Below are 20,361 nucleotides of genomic sequence, written 5' to 3' on the forward strand. Positions count from 1 at the left end.
TTGCTCAGAAATTGAAGGCTGCATTTTCGGCATGGGCAGGTGGGGAATTGTCAGCTGAACTGGGGGTCTCTTCTTTTAATGTGGTTTATGCTGTTGTTGTGTCTATATTGGGCAAGTGTCCAATGTCTACTCAAGCTGTCTTCACTTTAAAAGGTTCTCTTCTTTTTCTACCAGGGGCCTCTGCAGACCTCACTTAGCTTCCCAGTCTGTTGACTGTAGAGGTTCTGCCACCACCTTCCTGTGCAGGTTCTCCCACCACCTTCCTGTGCAGGTTCTCCCATCCTCCTGTGCAGGTTCTCCCACCACCTTCCTGTGCAGGTTCTCCCACCACCTTCCTGTGCAGGTTCTCCCACCACCTTCCTGTGCAGGTTCTCCCATCCACCTTCCTGTGCAGGTTCTCCCATCCTCCTGTGCAGGTTCTCCCATCCTCCTGTGCAGGTTCTCCCATCCTCCTGTGCAGGTTCCTCCCACCCTCCTGTGCAGGTTCTCCCACCCTCCTAAGTCTCTCAAGACTGTCCCTGTCAGGATGGCAAAGTGCATTGGGAATATGGTAAACAACTGGGCACTGAGGCAGCAGAGGCCTTCTCTGCATATTTTAAAGTCCTAAGTAGTCATTACCCTGCTGGAGAGATGCACTTTATAGGTCTTGGTTTAATAAAGAGCTGAATGACCAATAGTTAGGGAGGAGAGGCGGGACTTCCAAGGACAGAGAGGACTCTGGGAAGAAAGAAAGGCAGAAACACTAGGAGATACAGAACAAGCAGCATATGCAGGAGAAATAACAGCCACAAGCCCCAGGGCAAAATGTTGATGAATATAAATGGGTTAATTTAAGTTATAAAAGTTAGTTAGAAACAAGCCTAAGCTATATGCTGAGCTTTCATAATTAATAAGTCTCTGTGTCATTATTTGGGAGCTGGCGGGATAGAGAAAGACTCATTTACATCTCATGGCATGTCCTGAGGGCACGACTGCCTTTCTTGTCACCAGAACTAGCTAGCTTACCTTTTGGATGGCATTTCTTATGGGAAGCTGTGCTGGTTAGTTTTATGTCAAGCTTAACATAAGCTAGAGTCATCAGAGAAAGGAGCCTCAGTTGAGAAAATGCCTCCAGAAGATTGGGCTGTAGGCAAGCCTATAAGGAGTATTTTCTTAATTAGTGATTGATGGGAGAGAGTCCAGCTCATTGTGGGTGCTGCCATCTCTGGTCTGGTGGTCCTGGGTTCTATAAGAAAGCAGGCTGAACAAGACACAAGGAGCAAGCTATTAAGCAGCGCCCTTCCATAGCTTCTGCATCAGCTCCTGCCTCCAGGTTCCTGCCCTGCTTGATGGAGTTCCTGCCCTCACTTTTGAACTGTTTTATGGGACAGTGAGTAAAATAAACCCTTTCCTCCCCAAGTTGCTTTTGGTCATGGTGTTTCATCACAGCAACAGTAAGCCTAATTAGGACAGAAGCCAAATGATTGGAGCTGTGTTCAGCTTGGATTCCTCTCAACACATCTTTTTCTGAGCACATTCCAGCTATTTTCCCACTGTGTTAGTAGATCTCTCAAGCTCTTGTTCTGTCTCTTTGAAGCAGACTCCAATCTTAATACTAACTCTTCTCCTTAACTGAGCTAGACAGAACTATCTTACTTTAGCTGCTGAATCCCAAAGACAACTGGCACACGCTTGAAATGGACAGTAATCCGTGTAAAAAAAAAAGTTTCATTACAGAATTGTAGTCTTTGAGCGTCTTATAGATTTGCTGCTGAGGGAGAAGGGTTGCACATAATACTTTGTAGTTATGGACCAGCATGCTGCACTGCCATCTTCCAGGCAAGATGTGCCCACTGGTGCAAGAGTAGCATGACCATTACTGGTGCAACCAACCATCATCTGGTTGGCTTTAAAGCCCATTCCACAGGCAGGGACTCATGTCTGGTACTGTAAACCAAAGTGGGGGGAGGTGAAAGATCCCAGTAGGGAAGTTCCTGTTATTGTTCTCAGCAGCTGTGATGTGCCTGTTAAACTGTCTTCTAGACAGTTCTTCACAGCCACAGATTTCTGTTGCTGTCAGCCTTGGTCAGCTACGGGCAACAGTTATTGTGGAAACTTGTAACTGGACAAACTGCTGAGAGTAAATGATTGTTGCCATGCATTGTGGCCCAATGCTTAACATGAAATAAAAGGAAATAATTATGTGTTTAATATCACTCCCACCAAGGCTCAGAGAAACTCAAACCTACTCTTATGTGGTAAGAAGTAAACACTCTCATAATTTCATTTGGCCTTCATTGGAGATAAGGAAACCAACAAAACTTATTTTATTTTTATTTATTAATAGTAACAAAAATCAGAAATTACAAAAACAAGTTAAATGAAATATGGAAGCACACTAAATACAAATGAATTTTCATAACCACATGGGCAACAGAGATCTGTTGAAATTGTTTCCTGAAGTTTAACTATTTAGATCATAGACATAGAAGGAATTCAGACTGTTCACATGGCCTTGGTTACAGAAGGAGCCTGCTTTCCCAAGACTGACAGTAGTAGTATCCAGAGTCATGGCATATGTGTATGGGAAAACCTCCCTTGGCTTTGAATCTTAACAGACACTGTTGTTTATTAAAACAAAACAAAACTCAGAAGGCCCAGGAAGCCTGCAGTCTTGGCTTCTGGAGGACTGTAGGGACTGAACTTGATGCAATCCTGCTTGTTGGTCCCATGCAAAGCTCTACCTAAGGCTCCCCAAACTAGGCTACTTAGCAGCTTTTCATGAATGGTTTAGGTATCACATGAATCTATGGTGGTGTAGACAACAGCTGCCTTACTTACACAGAACTCCAGAGGAGTGGGAGCTTGGCCTTGTGTATTTAGTGTTACTGGGTGGGATAGTCTCGGTTGAAAACCACTGTTCTAAAGATGACTGGTGAACAGACACTATAGCTACTTGCTTTGAGCAAACTGATACTTCTGCCCTCTCCCATCCTGTCCAAGAACTGGCAAAACTTTTGATTAAGGCATGCTGCTGTGAGTTCTCCAAGGCACTTGGAGAGGAAGTTGAAATCCGGACTGCACAAGGGGTTCAGGGAGCTTTTGAATGGGTGGTACAAAAAAAGCACAGGCCACTCAGCAATGTGGAGTTGTCGCCTTTCAAATGAGAACAGGAAAAACTATTTAGGAGGAATTCTGCGTCCATCCCAACTTTCCACACTATTCAGGGAAATCTCAGCAATTTATTTGGAGGGTCTATAGTTTGAGTTTTGCAAATGAGATAAGGTTTTGATTTTTGTGTGTGTGTGATGTTAAATGCACATGAAACATGGCAATAAGGGAGTTTAAGAATCAGAGGTCAAAGAAAGGACTGACTTGCAATAACAGAGTAGTTCCCCCACCTTAAGTGCTAAGGTTTAAGATTAAACTTCATTTTTAACTGCTTTCAAATCTGAAAACTTTTATCTTCATCTGTATGGGGGAAATCTCTGACTCCAACCAGAGATTGCACTCATGTGCACCATTTCGAGAAGGTTGGAAGTTCCCAAGATGCATTCTTATCAAGTTTGTAATGGAAACTGACACCTAGAAGTAGGAGCAGACCTAGAGGCCCCCAGCCACTCTGCCAGTTAGCCACAGATCAGAGTGTTGGCAGACTGGGGTAGCCTGGGTTCTGTCCTTTGAACTTCTTACAGGAAACAAAAACAAATGAATTCTTTGGATCTCAACAACTGTCTATGAAGACGCTTCTTTCTATGGCTTCTGTCTGAGGCACCTCACGCTTCTTGGCATGCAGCTGACCTTCTGGAAGCCTGCGGTGGGGTGGTGCAGCTCTGGGTTGCATCTAGTCTAGTATGTGGCAGGGCAAAAGGCCTTCTATGTTACAGGGTTCCCTGTACCCAGAAAAACTCCCAAACCCCTTTCACCTCTGATATGAAAGGCTACTGAAAAAAAAATTACAAAAGCTTAATATCTAGTCAAGAAAATGAAAAACTAAAAAATGACAATAATATAATGATAATAATTGAGGAATGAAGTCAGTTTGCAAAAAGAAAAGTCTTTTATAGAGAAATAGCACCTTTGGTAAAAAAAAAAAAAAAAATGTCTTCTAAAATTTTGGTTAGGTCTCCATGGCGCTTGAAGTATCTAAGTATCTGCATCATTTAAACACACCCTCCTGAAAAGTCCATCCAAATTTGAGGGACACAGGTAACTAGTGGGATGGCTGTGTATTCAGGTGACTGATGGAACCAAGGGGGGAAGTGGATATGCTGCAGTCTGTCATGCCGACAGTGTTTCCCTCTCCACAGAGCTCCCAACCCTTCCTCCAGCAAAGCCGGCTCAGCTCTCCCCCGCAACATCACATGCTTTCCCTGTAGCCTCCACACAGCTGCTGTGCACCCAGAACGGACTCATTCAGACCTGGGTCCGCTCCTCTGCCAGCCTGATGCAGTTTCCTTCCTTGCTTCCAGCCCCAAAGTGCCCGTTAGTGTCTCTTAAAACACTCCTAGAAATGAAGGTTGTGGCCTTCCTTCGCTAGCCAGCCAGCCTCATTTCCTTCATTGCAAAACAAACAAAATAGTATTCATCGCCATACAAGCAAATACTGGTGGTTTGGTGATTTCAGCAGACGCTCGCTCGTGTATACTGGACTCAGCGCTGAAGAGGAGGTGCTGGGCTCCAGACACGGTGCTGTGTGCGCTTCTTGTTAGATCTCTTTGGTGTTTACCTTCTTGGCCTTTTCAGATGTTTCCTTTGAGATGGAAGAGGAAATAATCATTATGCAAATAATAAAAAGTTGATGGCATTTATTCAGACCCTCCAGACTTTCTATAACATCAATAGATACACGATTATGCTCGATTTTAGTTATTTACATGTACGGCTCCTCCTTGTGTGATAAACGGCATGAGGCTATATCCAATTTGTGGCATGATCATTCAGGGGTTGTCTACTGAATTAAGAGCTGACCCTAATAGAACATCTTATGAAAGTTGTTCCAGTTTTAAGGAAAAAGGATACTAAAGGGATAATGTTCTGAATCCATGTCCCACAAAATTACTAAAATCAACAGGTCCTAGAGGCAATAAATATGTCTGGGCTTGAATTTGGCTTGTTCAGCTTTCCTAGTGTCCTTGGGAATATTTTGAAATCTACACCTTAACATCTTCAACTGTAACACCAGGGCAACACTGTACCAGATCTTACAACAGTGCCTGACACAGTTGTCCAAAGATGTACAGATAGCCAATAAGGATACAACACCATGAGACATTAGAGGAATACAAAAGAAAACATAATGAGATACCATGTTGGGGAATATTTTTCAAGGTGTGTTACTTTTGTTTATGTTGCATTTGTTTTAATTCTCTGAAGTTGTGTTACTTTGCCTGTCTAAAATATCTGATGGTCTAATAAAGGGCTGAACAGCCAATGGTGAGGCAGGAGAAAGGATAGGTGGGGCTGGCAGGCAGAGAGAAATAATAGAAGGAGAAATCTGGGAGAAGAAGGATCCAGAGAAGGAGGAGGATATCAGGAGCCAGCCACCCAACTACACAGCAAGCCATGGAGTAAGAATCAAAGAAAAGGTATACAGGAATAGAGAAAGATAAAAGCAAAAGCTAGATGGGATAATTTAAAGTTAAGGAAAGCTGGCTAGAAACAAGCCAAACTAAGGCCGGACATTTATAATTAAGAATAAGCCTCTGTGTATGATATATTTGGGAGGTGGGTGGCAAGCTGCCCAAAAGAGTCAAAGAGAAAAACTAAACAACAACAATACCACTACACATCCAGTAGGTCAGATGAAATAAAGAAGAGTAGTAACAGATGTTGGCATGGATGTGAAGAATATGGAGACCTGTTGGGGAGGATGTACCATGAATGGTGTTTGGAAAGCAGTTTGGCAATCCCTCAGGGATTTAACACAGCCTGATTTTATGACCTGAATTCTATTCCTAAATATATAGAGGGAGTGAAAACATGTCCACATGGGAACTTATATAGTAACGTTCATAGCAGCAGCATCCATCAGAGCCAGAAGTTACCTAAATATCCATCAACTATTGAATGCATACACAAAATGTCATATATATACACATATATATATGTCATATATGACTCACGTAAAGAGTAATGATGTAGATTCATGCTACAAGAATGAACCTGAGAAGCACTATGTTAAGTGCAAGAAGTCAGACAGAAAAGGAGCATTCTATACGACACGCCCAGATCAGGCACATCTACAGAGTCAGAAAACAGGTTAGCAATTGCCGGGGGCAGAGGGAAAGGGGTAAAAAAAGGAGTTGCTTCTAGTGGGCATGGGGTTTCTTTGTGGAGAGGTTACAACACTCTGGAATTAGACCACAGGGAATGGCTGACAATCTTAGAAATACACTGAAAGTCACTTGGTTGCATAATTGCATATTTTAAAGGGGTAAATTTTATGACGTGTGAATTTGACTTCAATTTAAGGACTGACCCTAGGAAACTGCCTACAACACTGCTGGCATCTATCAGGCACAGTTGGTACTCCATGTCCAGCTGCCTTGCATTGAACACTTCACAGTGAACACTGGCTTGACTTCTCATGGCCTACACCTGCTTCTCTGCCTTGGGGCTTTCTCTGGTCTTAGGCATCCTACTCTACCCACACATGCTGGAGGCCAGAACTGCTAAGAATCATTTCCTGGTAGCAGCTTTCAGATGATGGCTGTTGGAAGGTTTTGTAGAGACACCCCAGCCCCTCCCACCTCCAGCACAGTAACTCCTTCAGGGAACGGTCTGTATCCCAGGTTGGTAGCTGAGGTGAGGTAGCATCCTCTGGGATCTGTGTTGAACAAAGTGTGTTTCCCTCATCTCCTGGGGGGCACTGGACAGCTTCGGAGTGGTGTTACGAGCCTGGCAGCAACAGCAACCTTTGAACCAGCACCATGGCTGCTCACCTGGTGCTTCTGGAGTTCCTGGACATATCTGGTCATCTCCTCCTCTGTCTGGGTCTGGGCCCCCTTCTGATTCTTTCCTGTAAGAAGAATCAAAAGTTCAGAGCAGTGGTGGCTGTGGTTAGCCAGGGAGGACTCCACCTAACAGACTCTCCACTTAATCTGTGGAGGAGAGTTGAACGGCCCACCTCTCTCTGAGCATTAAGGCATCCAGGGTAATACAAAAAAAGCAATCTATCCTAATTCTCTGGCTTCTGTTCCTGCCATTCCCTTTAATTGACATCCACAAGACAAGCCAGTCCTACAGAAAAACAGTGGTGCCAATCTGAGTCCTGGCTCAGGAAACGCCTCGGGCGGTGATTCTCAATAGTTCCCACACCCTCACAATGTCCCAGAGAACAGTTGCAAATGTAATTTCTGGCTCAGGATGTAGTTCATTGGCAGAGTGCTTGCCTAGCATGCAGACCGTGTACCCCACCCCCATGTTTAGCCCCCCAGAACTGCAAAACAAAAAAACAAACAAACAAAATTTCAAATCGCCTGGCTTTTAACTGTAGACATTTTGATGTAATTTATTGGGGTGGGAGGTAGCTGGGTACTAATGTTTTTGCTTTTTGAAGGAGTTCTGTACACTCAGGGTTGATAACTACAGCATGTAACAAACGTTTCTCAAGTACAAAGGGAAAAAAAAGTAAAAAACAAAACAAGACAAAAACCCTAACAAAATAAAATAAAACAAAACAACAACAACAAAACCCAAACAAGCAACCAAACAAAAAAGCAAACACCCTACACAGGTCTCCAAGATGTTCTCTTTGTAGATCACAGTCTAGAAGGTCTGGAAGGGTGCCTGGGAATCCATTTGCTGAACACAACATTTACCATTAGGAAACAATAGACACAGGTATCCGTCTGTTCCTCAGAGCCAGTTCTCATGGCCCTGGCCCTTCCTGGTGCTACCTCAATATCCTGCTTGTCCCTACTGGTAGTTTTGAGATACTGGCCTGAAAAAATGCCTCTTCAATTTCCTCTTACGTCCTAGCCTGTACACCAAGACGTGTTGAGGCCCCATAGGCCGAACTGTCCGTGAGGTTGTGCAGTCCACAGCATGGCTATAGAAACTAACAAGGTCTTATGGGAGTGACATGTTGTCTGATGCACATGGATTGGCTTGTTACCTGGACGTTTGTGTTTAGGGTTCCCTAAGTCAGGGCACACTCACTCCTGCGTCTTAGAAATGGAGGAGGAATACCTTTCTGAAGTGAGGACAAGAGCAGTTAGATACATGAAAAGGAGTTTGGGGAAGACACATTGGGGGTGCTTCCTGGTTGAGGCAGGCTGGGTCGCATTTAAAGATGCCCTCTGATGGCTTCAGTAGTTAGTGCGTGTGTGTCTGGCTATCAGTTCCAGTGTCTTTTAGAAAATTATTGTTCTTAAACAGCCTCTTCTGCTTTCTCATCCACCCCTATGGTTAGGCTGGACATCTATTCTCTCACACTGAAGCAGACTTGGACCTATGAAGGTCACTGAACCTATGGGTAACACTGGCTCCCATGTACACCGTTGGCATTCTGGGCTCCCTGGCTAGAGAGCTTCCTGGGTCTCTGCTGTCTCTCAGTGACCATCTTACCCAATCCCTCTGAACATAATTTTAAGTACCTACTTTTTCTTGCCTCAGTTAACTTCTTAAAATACAACCTCAGATATAACCTTTAAGTCTGGTTCCACTCGTGTGACTCCCATTCTGGACCTGACTTTAATACCCTTCTCTGATTTGCTTTTATCCGACTCTTTGCTTCAGCCTGACTTTCATGTAAGTTCCCTCTTGATCACTGACATCACTGTAGCTTAGGTCTCTGATGGGACATGAGTGGTTCCCACATACTCTTCGACCTCTGCTCTGCCTCCCAAACTCCGACACCTATATGTCCCCAACCCATCTTGCCCCTGTCTCTCCATGATATTTTTTTAAATTTTTAATTTATTTTTTTTACATTTTTCATTTGCTTTTTTTTTTTCCTGCATAGCATGGCAGATTAAGTCCTTTTGACTTCTGATCACCTGACTCTTTTCTATAGAGTATTTCCTTAAGTGTCACAGGATTAAGTTGGTTAACAGGCGTAGGACTGTGGAAGGATGCTGGTACACATTTCTCACCGATCAGCGCTTTCTTTCATGATGATTATCTCAGTCTCATGTTGACATTCATTGGTGCTCTGGGTCACCATTCTCTCTCCTTTGATGCCTCTTGATTTTTACACCTGAGGCATCTAGAGCAAGTGCTCCATCCACTGTGCCCCCCAGGGGGGGTAGGGAGGATTGTGGGCACCACTCACTTCCAGTCCCTGGCCTTTCTTTGCCCCATCACACCCATGTCACCTCCTCTCATTCAAGTCACGGCTCTGCCCGCTCCTTCTGCCCTCAGTACGGCTCACCATCACAGGTCATTGCCGTGCAGACCCAGTGTCCACAGGAGCAGACACAGCGGTTACAGTCTACCTCCGTCTCGGCTCCATCTGCGTAGGTTTCGTCCTCCAGGGCACACTCTGTGGGACCACAGACAAAGGCAACAGTTGGGACACGGCGGGGGTGGGGTGGGGGCACAGGGTGGTGTCTCTACTACAGTCTGAGCACCCATGTCCCACTTCCCAGACAAGGACTGCCTTGTCTCTCATGGTCAAATGCCCCATCAACTCATGGCCTTAACCTCATCATAGAGACGATGGGCTGATGACGGCCCAGTATCATGGACGGGGGCTAGCTCCGTTCTCTCTGGAGAATTCTACCAGTAATTTCTGGTCTGCCCCTTCCTTTCCCTGTAATGCTTCCATCCCCAACAGCACTCAGTTTCTAGGTTAGGCATACTCTTCTCAGGAGGGTTGAAGGATGGGTTGAGGCACTTGAGGAACTCCTGGAAGCTGAGTTTCCAGTCAGCGTTCTCATCAGACAGTTCAATGAGAGCATCAACACAGAGTCCTCTGAAACAAAACACAGGAGAAATGCCATCAGCAAGGCCTTGGCTTCTTCTTCCCTAAGAAAGGAATTGAGCACAAGGCTCGCAGACAGCTGGAGCCCCAGGCGAGACAACTGTCCATGTCTCCCTCCTTTGACCTGTCACACCATTACCCAGTTACTCCTGATAACATCCAACCTTCAGCTTCTTAGACTGGATATCACAGCACGTAGGCTGTTCAAATGCCCTCCCCCCCCAAGACAAATAAAGTTTTGTCCACCTTTATTAGCAAATACTCTCACTATTGGCCTATCTTCCTCTAGATTGCCTTTCCCCATGGTATGACTGTCAAGTCAACCAGTCCAGAAAAACCAAAGCAGAAGAGAGATGATAGATGACATGAAAGGAAGATAGGACTGGAAAGAATATTAACTTCAAGCGAGAGTCAACACCATCACCATTCTAAAAGGAGTTCTTTCAGGAGTTTTTAGGACTCTGGCTCCATCACCCCCTCTGTTGACTAAGACTTAGGCCCTGGCTCAGCCACTTCCTACTCAAATGTCCTTGAGCTAGTTTTTCCATTTTGCTGAGTTTATTTTCTCACCTCTAAAGGTAGGGTGGAAAGTCCTTCCCTCACTGGGATGTTTTGAGGATCAAACATTGAAATTATCAAATTACCTAAATCCAGGTTACTGAAATATGAGTCCTTAAGGTCAAGGACTATGGTTAGGAAGACTCATAGAAGCTACAATTTGAACTTGTTTTGAACAAAAGAGAGTCAACTTTGCTATGTTTTACTGATGTACTAGTACCATGCCAGAAACTTCTTTGTTTATTCATATTTATTCTAAGATGATACTAAAAGAAGGGCATACACTTATAACAATTATGGAACTCTACATGGAACCACACTGATCATCGTAAACACCAGGAATGAAATGATTTGAGGTCTACAATGAGAGAATACATTAATACAGTTCAGTCAGAAGATCAATGAGCATCAGCTGCCACACTCAGAAGCAATGTGGGTATGGCATGACCTTGATAATTTATTCTAAAATTACTATCTTTTTTCCTTGCAAGTTCTGACCCCAAACAATAACTGCTTGATCAGATATGAATGTTGTTTGGTATCCCAGTTTTATAATGTTCACAGACTAGATCACGACAGAAATCCTTCTTTTCTGTTTCTTTCACATTGGCACTGGCAGCTTCTCTGCTGGTGGAAGCGGTCCAAGCCCTCTCTCCCAGGCAAACTTCCCTGGGGAACCATATGGCCAGGCCCTCACTTCCCACCTGAGCAGTTTGTTGTTCTCCTGATCAGCGTAAGTGGTGATGTTGATGGCTGTTTCATTCTGCTCCACAAATTTCAGGAACTCACTGGAGTCCAGGTGAGAGTCACCATTATCAAAGTTCTAGAAGGAGATGAAGAGATCTCTCAGGAGTGTTTAGAAAGCCATTTTATTGGTGCACCCTCGGCCTGACCCCTCAGTTCATTGTATTCTTAACACACTTCAACCCTGCCCTCACCTAGCCACAAGGAACCAAGTATTAGTGGCTCAGATTGGTGGATACCCAAACTAGGAAGTGGTACTCCAAGATGAGCAAGCGAAAGTTCCTGATTAGAAGCCATCAGGGGGGTTCTTTCAGTATGGATCCTGCTCAGGAGGGCAGCATGAACAGATGTCTGCATTACCTAAGAATACCCTGTGACCCAGTGCTGACACCGTCCTCCAGGCCATTGATAACGTCATTGCCTCACACCTTAGCGAACACATAACAAGGTGTTGCATTCTAAGCAGTAAATGAGAATCTGGGAGGATGGAGCCCTGGGTGTATGATCCTAACAGGATGCTCAAGAGAAGCAGCAGTGCAAGAGATCTTTCAGGCTCCCCTGAGGACCCACAGAAGTCTATCTTGCTGTTTAAGACCAGCCTCCCTCCTCCTCTGCCCTACACTGCAGTGGCTGTACTTATGTATGCACAGGTCCTCAGTCTCCACCATGCAGGCAATGACCTGTGATAGACAGCCCAAGAACACAACTGAACAAGGAGTTGGTGGACAAGGGAGGGCATCATTCCCTCCAAAGCAAGATGCTAAACCAAGACCTCGGCCACCTGGAACCATTCAACATGCCCAAGGCCTAGCCACAAGGGGAGGCATCAACTTGAAGGCTCAGACCAAATTCCATGTTGGATGCTGCTGCTATCCTAACTAGCTCTAGGGGGACCCCTTCCTTCCCCACACTTTTCTTAGGCTGCCTGGGAAATGGGCAGCATCCCCATGTTCCTTTCAAGTTGGTTCCTTGCACTGTGAAAAAGAGTCTGGAGGAAATGTCTGCCTAGACACCTAGGCTGGGGACAACACGTAGTCAGTTGTTCACCTCTCATGACTACCACGTGTCACATGTGAAACGTCCTTGGCAAAGACAATGAGGGGAACACAAGAGACAACCATTACGCCTTTGCTTAGGACCTGTTTGTCACGCTTGCCCTGATTCTCAGGGACAGGTCTGAGACGTTCTTTACGCACTCACCGTACCCTTGCCCTGAGGAAATCTCCCCACATTTCCACTTGTGAGGTTCTGACTAATTAAAGATGCCCAATTTAATAAGCTTGCTCAGACAGGGAGCATCCTGGGGACCAACTAGGACACAGCCCATCCCCAGTCTGGTGACAAGTGTGAGCACAGGAAAACAATGGTCCTGAGGTAGGTGCGCAGCCACTGACTGGGCACTCTGGACCTGGTACCAAAGTCAGTGTTTCGTGTGCACTCGTCAACTCCCAGGGAACCTGAAGGCAGGCCTGAAACTCAGGGGACATCCCAGCTCTTGTCAATCTCATCTCTTGAGTCTGGGGCCTGCCCAGAAATAGCACTGAACCCAGTGGCACCTGGCCAGAATCCAGCATAATTCACTCAACTGACTGCAAAGGCTGGAGATACTTCTGCATGTCTGTCTGTGGTCAGACAAAATGTCGGAGACAGTAACATTTTTCTTTTCTTTTCTTTTTTTTTTTTTTTTGGTTTTTCGAGACAGGGTTTCTCTGTGTAGCTTTGCGCCTCTCCTGGAACTCACTTGGTAGCCAGCTGCCTCGAACTCACAGAGATCCGCCTGGCTCTGCCTCCCGAGTGCTGGAATTAAAGGCGTGCGCCACCACCGCCCGGCTCTTTTCTTTTCTTTTTCTTTTTCTTTCTTTTTTTTTTTTTTTTGATTGTCGGATTGTAGAAAGGAAGGGAGAGGACTGTTTTGAGATCCATGTCAGGGAATCATACTTGTATGCTGACAGAGTGTTCAGAGGAGGTGGGCTGAGCCAGGCATTTACTCACATAAAGCAGCTGGGGCAATGGGGTCTATGATGCTAGGGTCAGGGAGGTAAGAAGGCTGGCTTCAGTTTTAGTCCCTCCCTCTAGGAGTCTCCCATCTAGTGCCACGAGGTATGAAGAGCATGGGTAGGAAAGGAAAGGCTCTCCCTGCCAGGCTCCCCTTTTATTCTGTTTGGAGTTCATCAGAGAAATGGTGACTGGACCATTGGGAGAGGAAAAGCGGGGTGGGCCTTACTTGAATGCTGGTTGGATTTGCCATCCAGCTGTCTATGCCAGGGTGGGACGGCATCTCTCTCGGATGTCTTGGAAGAGGAGCGTTGTGTTTGTAAGCTGTGAGCAAGCTTTCTGAGATGGGAGAATGCTCCAGAGAAAAGCTGTTTTCCCAAGTGGCTGTGCTGTGGGTCCCCCCCACCCCAGGAGCCTGTAAGAGTGTTACTACTTGGGGACATGGAAATGTGTTGAGTGGCATTGTGGCCTGGATACTTGGCAATCAAATTTAATGGCAGGTATCAGAAGTGCCTGAGGCCAGCTGCCATCTACAAATGGTTACAAGATCCCAAAGGGCCCCTTGGAATTAGTGTCCTCTGCCCAACAGCTCCATACTGTAAGGACAGGACAGAGTGAATGCCTACAATAAATCTTGCAGACATTACTCATTTGGCTTTGGGAAAAAAAATCATTTTCTTTAAAAAAAAAAAATCAAAATTAATTAATTAATGTGTTGTGTATGTATGTGTGTGTATGTGGGAGTGTCGTGACATAACATATGTGTGGAAGTCACAGTTTGCAAGAGTTGGTTTTCTTCTACCATGGGTGTCCTGGGTATTGAGCGCAGGTCTCCGGCCTTGGCAGCGTTCCAGCCCCAAGTCAATTTCTTTATGTTTCTCTCTGCTCCTGTCTGTTTCTCCTGCTCAGCCAAGTGATGCCGTTTTCTAGAGAAGAGGAATTGCCCATGTCTTCAGTGCTCTGTCACGTGGCAATGGCTGAGACACAGCAGAGTGGGAAGAGCTCTGCTTTCTCGCCAGTGGAAGATTAAAAACTAGAGTGGAGAAAACTTCTATCTAATAAGAATAGTAGAGGAGATGCCTTTAACGATCAAATATCCATTTCAACCCAACCCAGCGTCTCTTCATCTGTGGGTGTCCATAATGCCAGCTAAAGATTCCATCCACAGACTAGGATGGTGTGGAACATATTTGTGTGGCCCGAGAGCTTCCAGGAAGTCCCTTGTATGTGTGGAGCTCTAAGTCCTGGCTGGCTAGTTGTGGGGACAGCAGGCATTGTGAGCACGCACTGGGATGAGTGTCCGAGGTGCCAACTTAATATGTGCATCTTGAAAGCACAGGGACTTGGTGCTTCTGTGGGAATGTGGTACCTGAATGTGTGGCTGAGTGTAAGAAGTGTCTGTGATGGGCGTGTGTGGTTTGTGTGTCTGGAATAGTGTAAGTGTGTGTCTATGTTCTTGTCAATTAGCTAGTAAAGTGCCCTTAACGACTTTTCCCAATGACTCTCCAGTCTCCTGAATGATCTCTGTGTGTGGTACTCATACCCACTGCCAATGATTTATTTCCTCACTCATTTCTCCTTAAAAAGCAGTTATCTTTCTGGGTCTCCAAATGGAACTCTGATCTCTTCTACTTAATACGGTAGATAGCAGCACTACTTGGATTCTGGAACAGTCTCCAATCCCACGTGTTCCTTGACTCTTCTCAGCCGAGAAGCTGTGACTGGCCAATTTAGTGACGAGGAGAAATGGGCGGCAAGCTGGGCAGGAAAGATGCTGACGTGGGCCTGGTCTACCAAAGGTGCTCTGTTCCAGCCCCTGAAGCGCTACACAGGGCAGGAGAGAGCCTGCCTTTTCCCATGGCAGCTCCCTGAGACTTCGGTGGTTCTAAATGCTCAAAGGGAACAGCACATGCTTGTTGGACCCCAAAGGTCAACTGCTGGTCCCCACTGGTCAAGCAGATCTCAAGGCAACTTTCATAGCTCTGTATAATAACTGGCGACGAGGGCACACTCAGGGACTCTAAGGAACTGTGTCTCCCAATAGTCACAAAAAGGGAAAGAGGGAGTCCTCCTTTCTCTAGGACGGAACACTGTTGACCTCAACCCTGATTACCTTGAAGTACTTGTCCAGGATCTCACTGTAGTTGCTGCCTTTAGAGAACCAGCCATCTGGAATGATCTCAGCTTCCAGCCACTGGATGATGCGACGCCGGAGCTCATCACGGTTAGCTTGATAGCAGACAACTGTGGGGGTGGGGTGGGATGTGAGGCGGGTGTGAGGAAGAGAACCCCGGAGTCCTCGGTACCCACTGCCCAGTGCCACTCAGTTCTGCATGTGTCATCCTATTCAGTCTTCACAGCACCCAGAGAGGCAGGATTATGGCACCCAGAGTACAGAAATGTGTCTACTCCAGGAAGCACGCTCACATGTGAAAAACACCCATAAAGATTAGGACAGGAGTTCTCGACCTATGGATCTCAACCCCCTTTGGGGCTGCATATCAGAGATTTACATTACGATATGTTTTGTTACATAACAATAGCAAAATTACAGTTATGAAGTAGCAACAAAATTAATTTGATGGTTGGGGGTTATCACAACATGAGGAACTATATTGAAGGGTCACAGCGTTAGCAAGGTTGAAAACCATAGGACTAGAAACTTGAAACAATGCTGAAAGGCATTGTTATTTAAGAAAAAAATAAAGGATGTTTTCATGAACGTGAAGGAGCAAGGGAGAAAAAAATCATTCACTAAAGTAACTCTTGGTTCTGAGATGAGCTGAAAGTATTAACAAATCAATAAATGAAAACATTCGTTATTCATGTTGCTGGATGGCTGAAATTCTCCCTTTCTCACCAACTGAGCCCTTTCAAAACTTTCTCCCATCATCCTTTATTATAAACAACAGGAAACCAGGCCAAGGAAGGGCCACGCCTCAGCCCTGTTCTGAGCAGCTGTTCCGAGCCATGTAGGAACAAGAGGGAGTCAAGTGGGCAGAGAGGCAGGGGAGAGACAGCTCCGGCCAAAGGAAATTCCTGGAAGACAACACACGCTCGGACATGAAGCGGGCGGGCACAGGGCCAAGGAATGAACATACGGGCATTTCCCACTCTGTTCTTCCACGCTGTGTGATTTAGGAGAACTGACTTGATCCCATGAGCCTTTATACCTAACTCTAAGGTGATTACAGCAAGACCTGCAAGGTTACTGTGAGGTCTGAGCCTATTAACCACGTTGACATTCAAATACATTTTGATAGAAAGCTACAGCAGTTGCCGTACTGGCATTTCCAACCGTCCCCTTACAAGAAGAGCCGTGTCTTCTGATTTCACTGGGTCCTCTACAGGAGCATGTCTTACAAGGCCCTGAAGGAAGGGCTCCTGGCTGTCCCACAGTGCATTCACCTCTCAGCAAAACTGCAGAAGAGTCAGCATTTAGACCCAAACAGCTGCTCTGATGGGCAGACACCAGAACAAACGAACATTTAAAAAAATGCAGGCTAGTGGTCTGACTGAGTCGTGTTGCGCTCAGACCAGAATCTGAATCAAAAGTCCTGACCCCGCAGATGACCCTGGCAGCTCAGTGGGGACCTGGGAAGACAAGACGCTTCCTCCATGATAAGTCTCCTCCCTAAGATGCGCACATACTGCAGAAAGGTCAGGTACTTACTTGGGCTGGCAGATGGACTCACGGACTTCTTTTCTGCAAGAAAAAAGGAGATGTGTAATGCAAAGTGAAAAATAAAAGAATATGTCGATGATTTTAGAATTAAAACTCTGAAGTCTTGCAATCTTGTCATCATTTTGTCTTAAATTCTTTTTTAAATTAAGATTTATTTTTATTTTATGTGTATGTGTGTTTTGCCTGCATGGATGTCTGTGCACTATTGTGTATGCCTAGTACCTGCAGGTCAGAAGAGAGCATTGGATCCACTGGAAATGGAGTTACAGATGGTTGCTAACTGCCATGTGGGTGCTGGGAGCTGAACCCAGGTCCTCTGGAAGAGCAGCCAATTCTCCTAACTAGTGAGCCATCTCTCCAGCCCCCACCTCCAATTCTTATATCCTTTTCTTTCTTGTAGGGTCGGAGGCTGGGATCCTTCCTGCCTGTGGACAATGGACTGCCCTTCCAGATTTCTATTTCTTCCTGCTGGGTTGAACAGTCCCTGGGATTTCAAAACTTCATACAGAGATTAGTTCTGCACAGGGACAAAGAGGAGGACTGGTGTCTGGGATAAAGCTTCGTGTTTTTCTGGGGAAAGTCAAGGATGGAATGGCTGGGCAGGCTTGGAAAGGTCTGGTGCTTGGGAATTCTCATGCTTGGGAATCCATCTTTCCAACTGATCATAAAGACAAGAGTGAAAATAAAGGAGGCGTGTTACTAGGCTGAGAAATCCCTAAATTTTAAAAGCAGGAAATGGAGAAATTGCTCTACTTTTTCTAAAAGGTGTGGAATTCCTTTTAAGGACAGTTATACCATTATTGATTATTGATGCAGTCACCTTATTTACTCTCTGGCTGCAGGTGATGCTGAGATCATACCCAGGTCTGATGCAGGAAACACATGGCAAAAGGCCCTAGCAGGCTTCAGAATGTTAGGAAGGAGCATCTCCAAACAGTTGTGTGGTCACCAGGCCACATTGCTATGGTTTCTGTCTCTGTCTGTCTCCCTGTCACAGGACCTGCCATTCAGTGATGACTGCATGCCTTACCTTTGCAGTGTCCATCATAATCAACCTGGATCTTGGATCCAGTGAGGCAGGCATCTCTGTGGAGCTCACAGTGGTTGAGGTAGGTCTTGCCATTACTGCCACACACAGGCCTCTTGTGCGGTTTGCATTGCTGAAACAGATCGGCAGGGGGATGTTTGTGCAGCCAGGCAGGCTGGAACACGCACTCACACAGCCATCTTGTCGGGTGACTCACCACCAACAGAGATGGAGCATGTATATAATCACCAGGGCCCAGGGAAGCCCAGCTCTGGTCATCATTGGCGACTCTGCTCTACTTGATACAACAGACATCCTACAACCTTGAGTTCTCCACGCCCCTCCGTCCATCCTGGTCCAGTGCCAAGATGCATGTACACGAACACCCTCCTTTGGCTGAAATGTCGTATTGCACGTATCCCTAGTGCAATGGCACAGAGAAGCTAGGCTTCCGGGAGATGATGACGTCACCAGAGCGCCTTCCTCAGGAACGGAATTAAGGCCTTTCTAAAGGGGTTTCCCACAGCATTTGTCCCTTTGGCCCTTCTATCATCTGCCATGCGAGAACACGGTGCTCAAGGGTTCCTTTGCAAGTAGAGACCAGGCCCTCGACAGACATTAACTGAATTTGTTTTGATCTTGCATGTCACAGCCTCCAGAATGGGGAGAAGTATACTTCTATGATTTAGAACATGCCCAGCTCAGGCATTCTGTTATGGAAACAGAAGCAGAGTAATCCTACTTTCCATGCCCAGGAAAGAGTCAGGGCTGAGAGTTGGGGGCATGGAAACTAAATGCACAAATGTATGCAACCCCCCGCCCCCCAATTCTTCCAGGGCCAAATGACAAGGATTTCTTGTGCTCTGTAGTGTTTGGGAGCCGTTCAGCTTTTGACCTAATTTCCCAACCACTGTTGTAAGGCTGACAATGAGGGTGAAAGATTACAGGAAGTCATTATGGACAGAAATGTGGACTAAAGCTCATCTGGCTTGTAGGCAGACTAGGGCTACCAGAGGTATGAGGACAAGAAAACAGAAGTTAAAATGGTTGGACTCCCTTCCTGAGTCAGGAAAGAAGTCCAACCCCTCCGTTTCATACATGAAGAAAGGTGAACTTCATTTATTCGTTCAGCCAACATTTACTGTGGAGTGCTTGCTGTGATGCTTTGGGTGCTGAACAAAACCAACATGGGCTTATCTTTACAGCAATTCCTGGGAATTCGTTTGCTCAAAAATCACACCGTTATCTATGGACAAGCTGAGACTATTGTCAGAGTCTAATTTATGTTACCAGGTGGTGGTCAGCATCCTTCTAGTGCAGGCTGCCAGGGTGAAGGGATCCCAGCGGGATCAGGTTGTAGGATTCAAGCTGGTACACTCTCCATTCGGATGCAATGAATCAGGGGCCAGAGACTAACAGGGTAGTATTTACAGAAAAGCCCATTTCCAGGGCATGGAGCGGCTTGATAGAAAGGGAGAAAAGAAAAGCCCATGGCCAGTGCTATTTACATTCACATTAAGAATGAAAATGTATTAAAGTCTTGCCTAGTTCTCAGAGGCTCATTTTGCCTTTCAAATGCCATTTAGAAACAAAACTTCAAAGCCCACATTCTGTCTGGTAATTTAAAAATTTGCATATCCTTTGACCCAGCAGGTCCCCAGTGGCCTTCACCACTAAGAAATAAAGGCTACTGGCAAAAGGATGCTGTTGTTGTCAGGGTAAACAACCCAGACAACCACTTACATATCCATCTCTAAGGAAACCGTGAATACATTTACATCACTAAGTACTATTCGGCTGTTTAAAAATCTTAAAATCTGTGTTCATCTGGGAGGCCGCCACAGGCACATTAAAGACTACAACGTACAAATTGCATAGACCTATGTGTGGAAATAGTATTTTGTATAAAATAGTGGAAACTCTGGTGTGTAGAAAAGCTGTTAATGCCATTTCCTCAGACTAGTGAGAAGTGAGAGTTTTTTTGGTAGTACAAGGTCCAAATACCTACACTATTTGACACATAAAACAATCCTTAATTTAATACCATACTTCCTCACCTACTACCACAGTTTAACATGACTCTCTCAACCTCATTTTTACCTTTTAGACCACACCCACTCTTATACCTCTTTACATTGTACGTTTTCTTTCTTTCTTAATATCACACCTTCCAGGTCCATCTATTTTCCTACAAATGCCACTTTCCTTTACAGCTGAATAATATTTCATCATCCTTTACAGCTTTCATCATCTGTCCATCTGCTGGTGGACATCTAAACTGGTTCCATTTCCTTGTGTGTGTGTGTGTGTGTGTGTGTGTGTGTACACGCACACATGTGTATAGCAGCCAGAGGTCCATATTGGGTATTGTCCTTGGTTGTACTCTGTATAATTTTCTGAGATAGAGTTCCCATTGAGTCTGAAGTTCAGGATTTGCCTAGAAGG

General features: G+C 45.5%; 1 protein-coding gene across 1 annotated transcript in view; it reads right to left on the minus strand.

The window, feature by feature from the left end:
• Positions 1–2,299: 2,299 nt before the first annotated feature.
• Positions 2,300–20,361, minus strand: part of Fstl1 (follistatin like 1) — a 52,674-nt gene continuing 34,612 nt past the window's right edge. The window contains exons 4-11 of the mRNA XM_028894982.2: positions 17,920–18,049; positions 16,878–16,910; positions 15,318–15,448; positions 11,170–11,288; positions 9,786–9,898; positions 9,356–9,466; positions 6,924–7,000; positions 2,300–4,732 (exon numbers count right to left, since the gene is read on the minus strand). Coding sequence (XP_028750815.1) covers positions 4,688–4,732; positions 6,924–7,000; positions 9,356–9,466; positions 9,786–9,898; positions 11,170–11,288; positions 15,318–15,448; positions 16,878–16,910; positions 17,920–18,049 — 759 coding nt within the window. The 3' untranslated portion in view covers positions 2,300–4,687. The remainder of the gene's footprint in view (positions 4,733–6,923; positions 7,001–9,355; positions 9,467–9,785; positions 9,899–11,169; positions 11,289–15,317; positions 15,449–16,877; positions 16,911–17,919; positions 18,050–20,361) is intronic.

This window comes from Peromyscus leucopus, chromosome 12 (genome assembly GCF_004664715.2).
Source record: "Peromyscus leucopus breed LL Stock chromosome 12, UCI_PerLeu_2.1, whole genome shotgun sequence".
In the NCBI taxonomy this organism is placed as follows: domain Eukaryota; kingdom Metazoa; phylum Chordata; class Mammalia; order Rodentia; family Cricetidae; genus Peromyscus; species Peromyscus leucopus.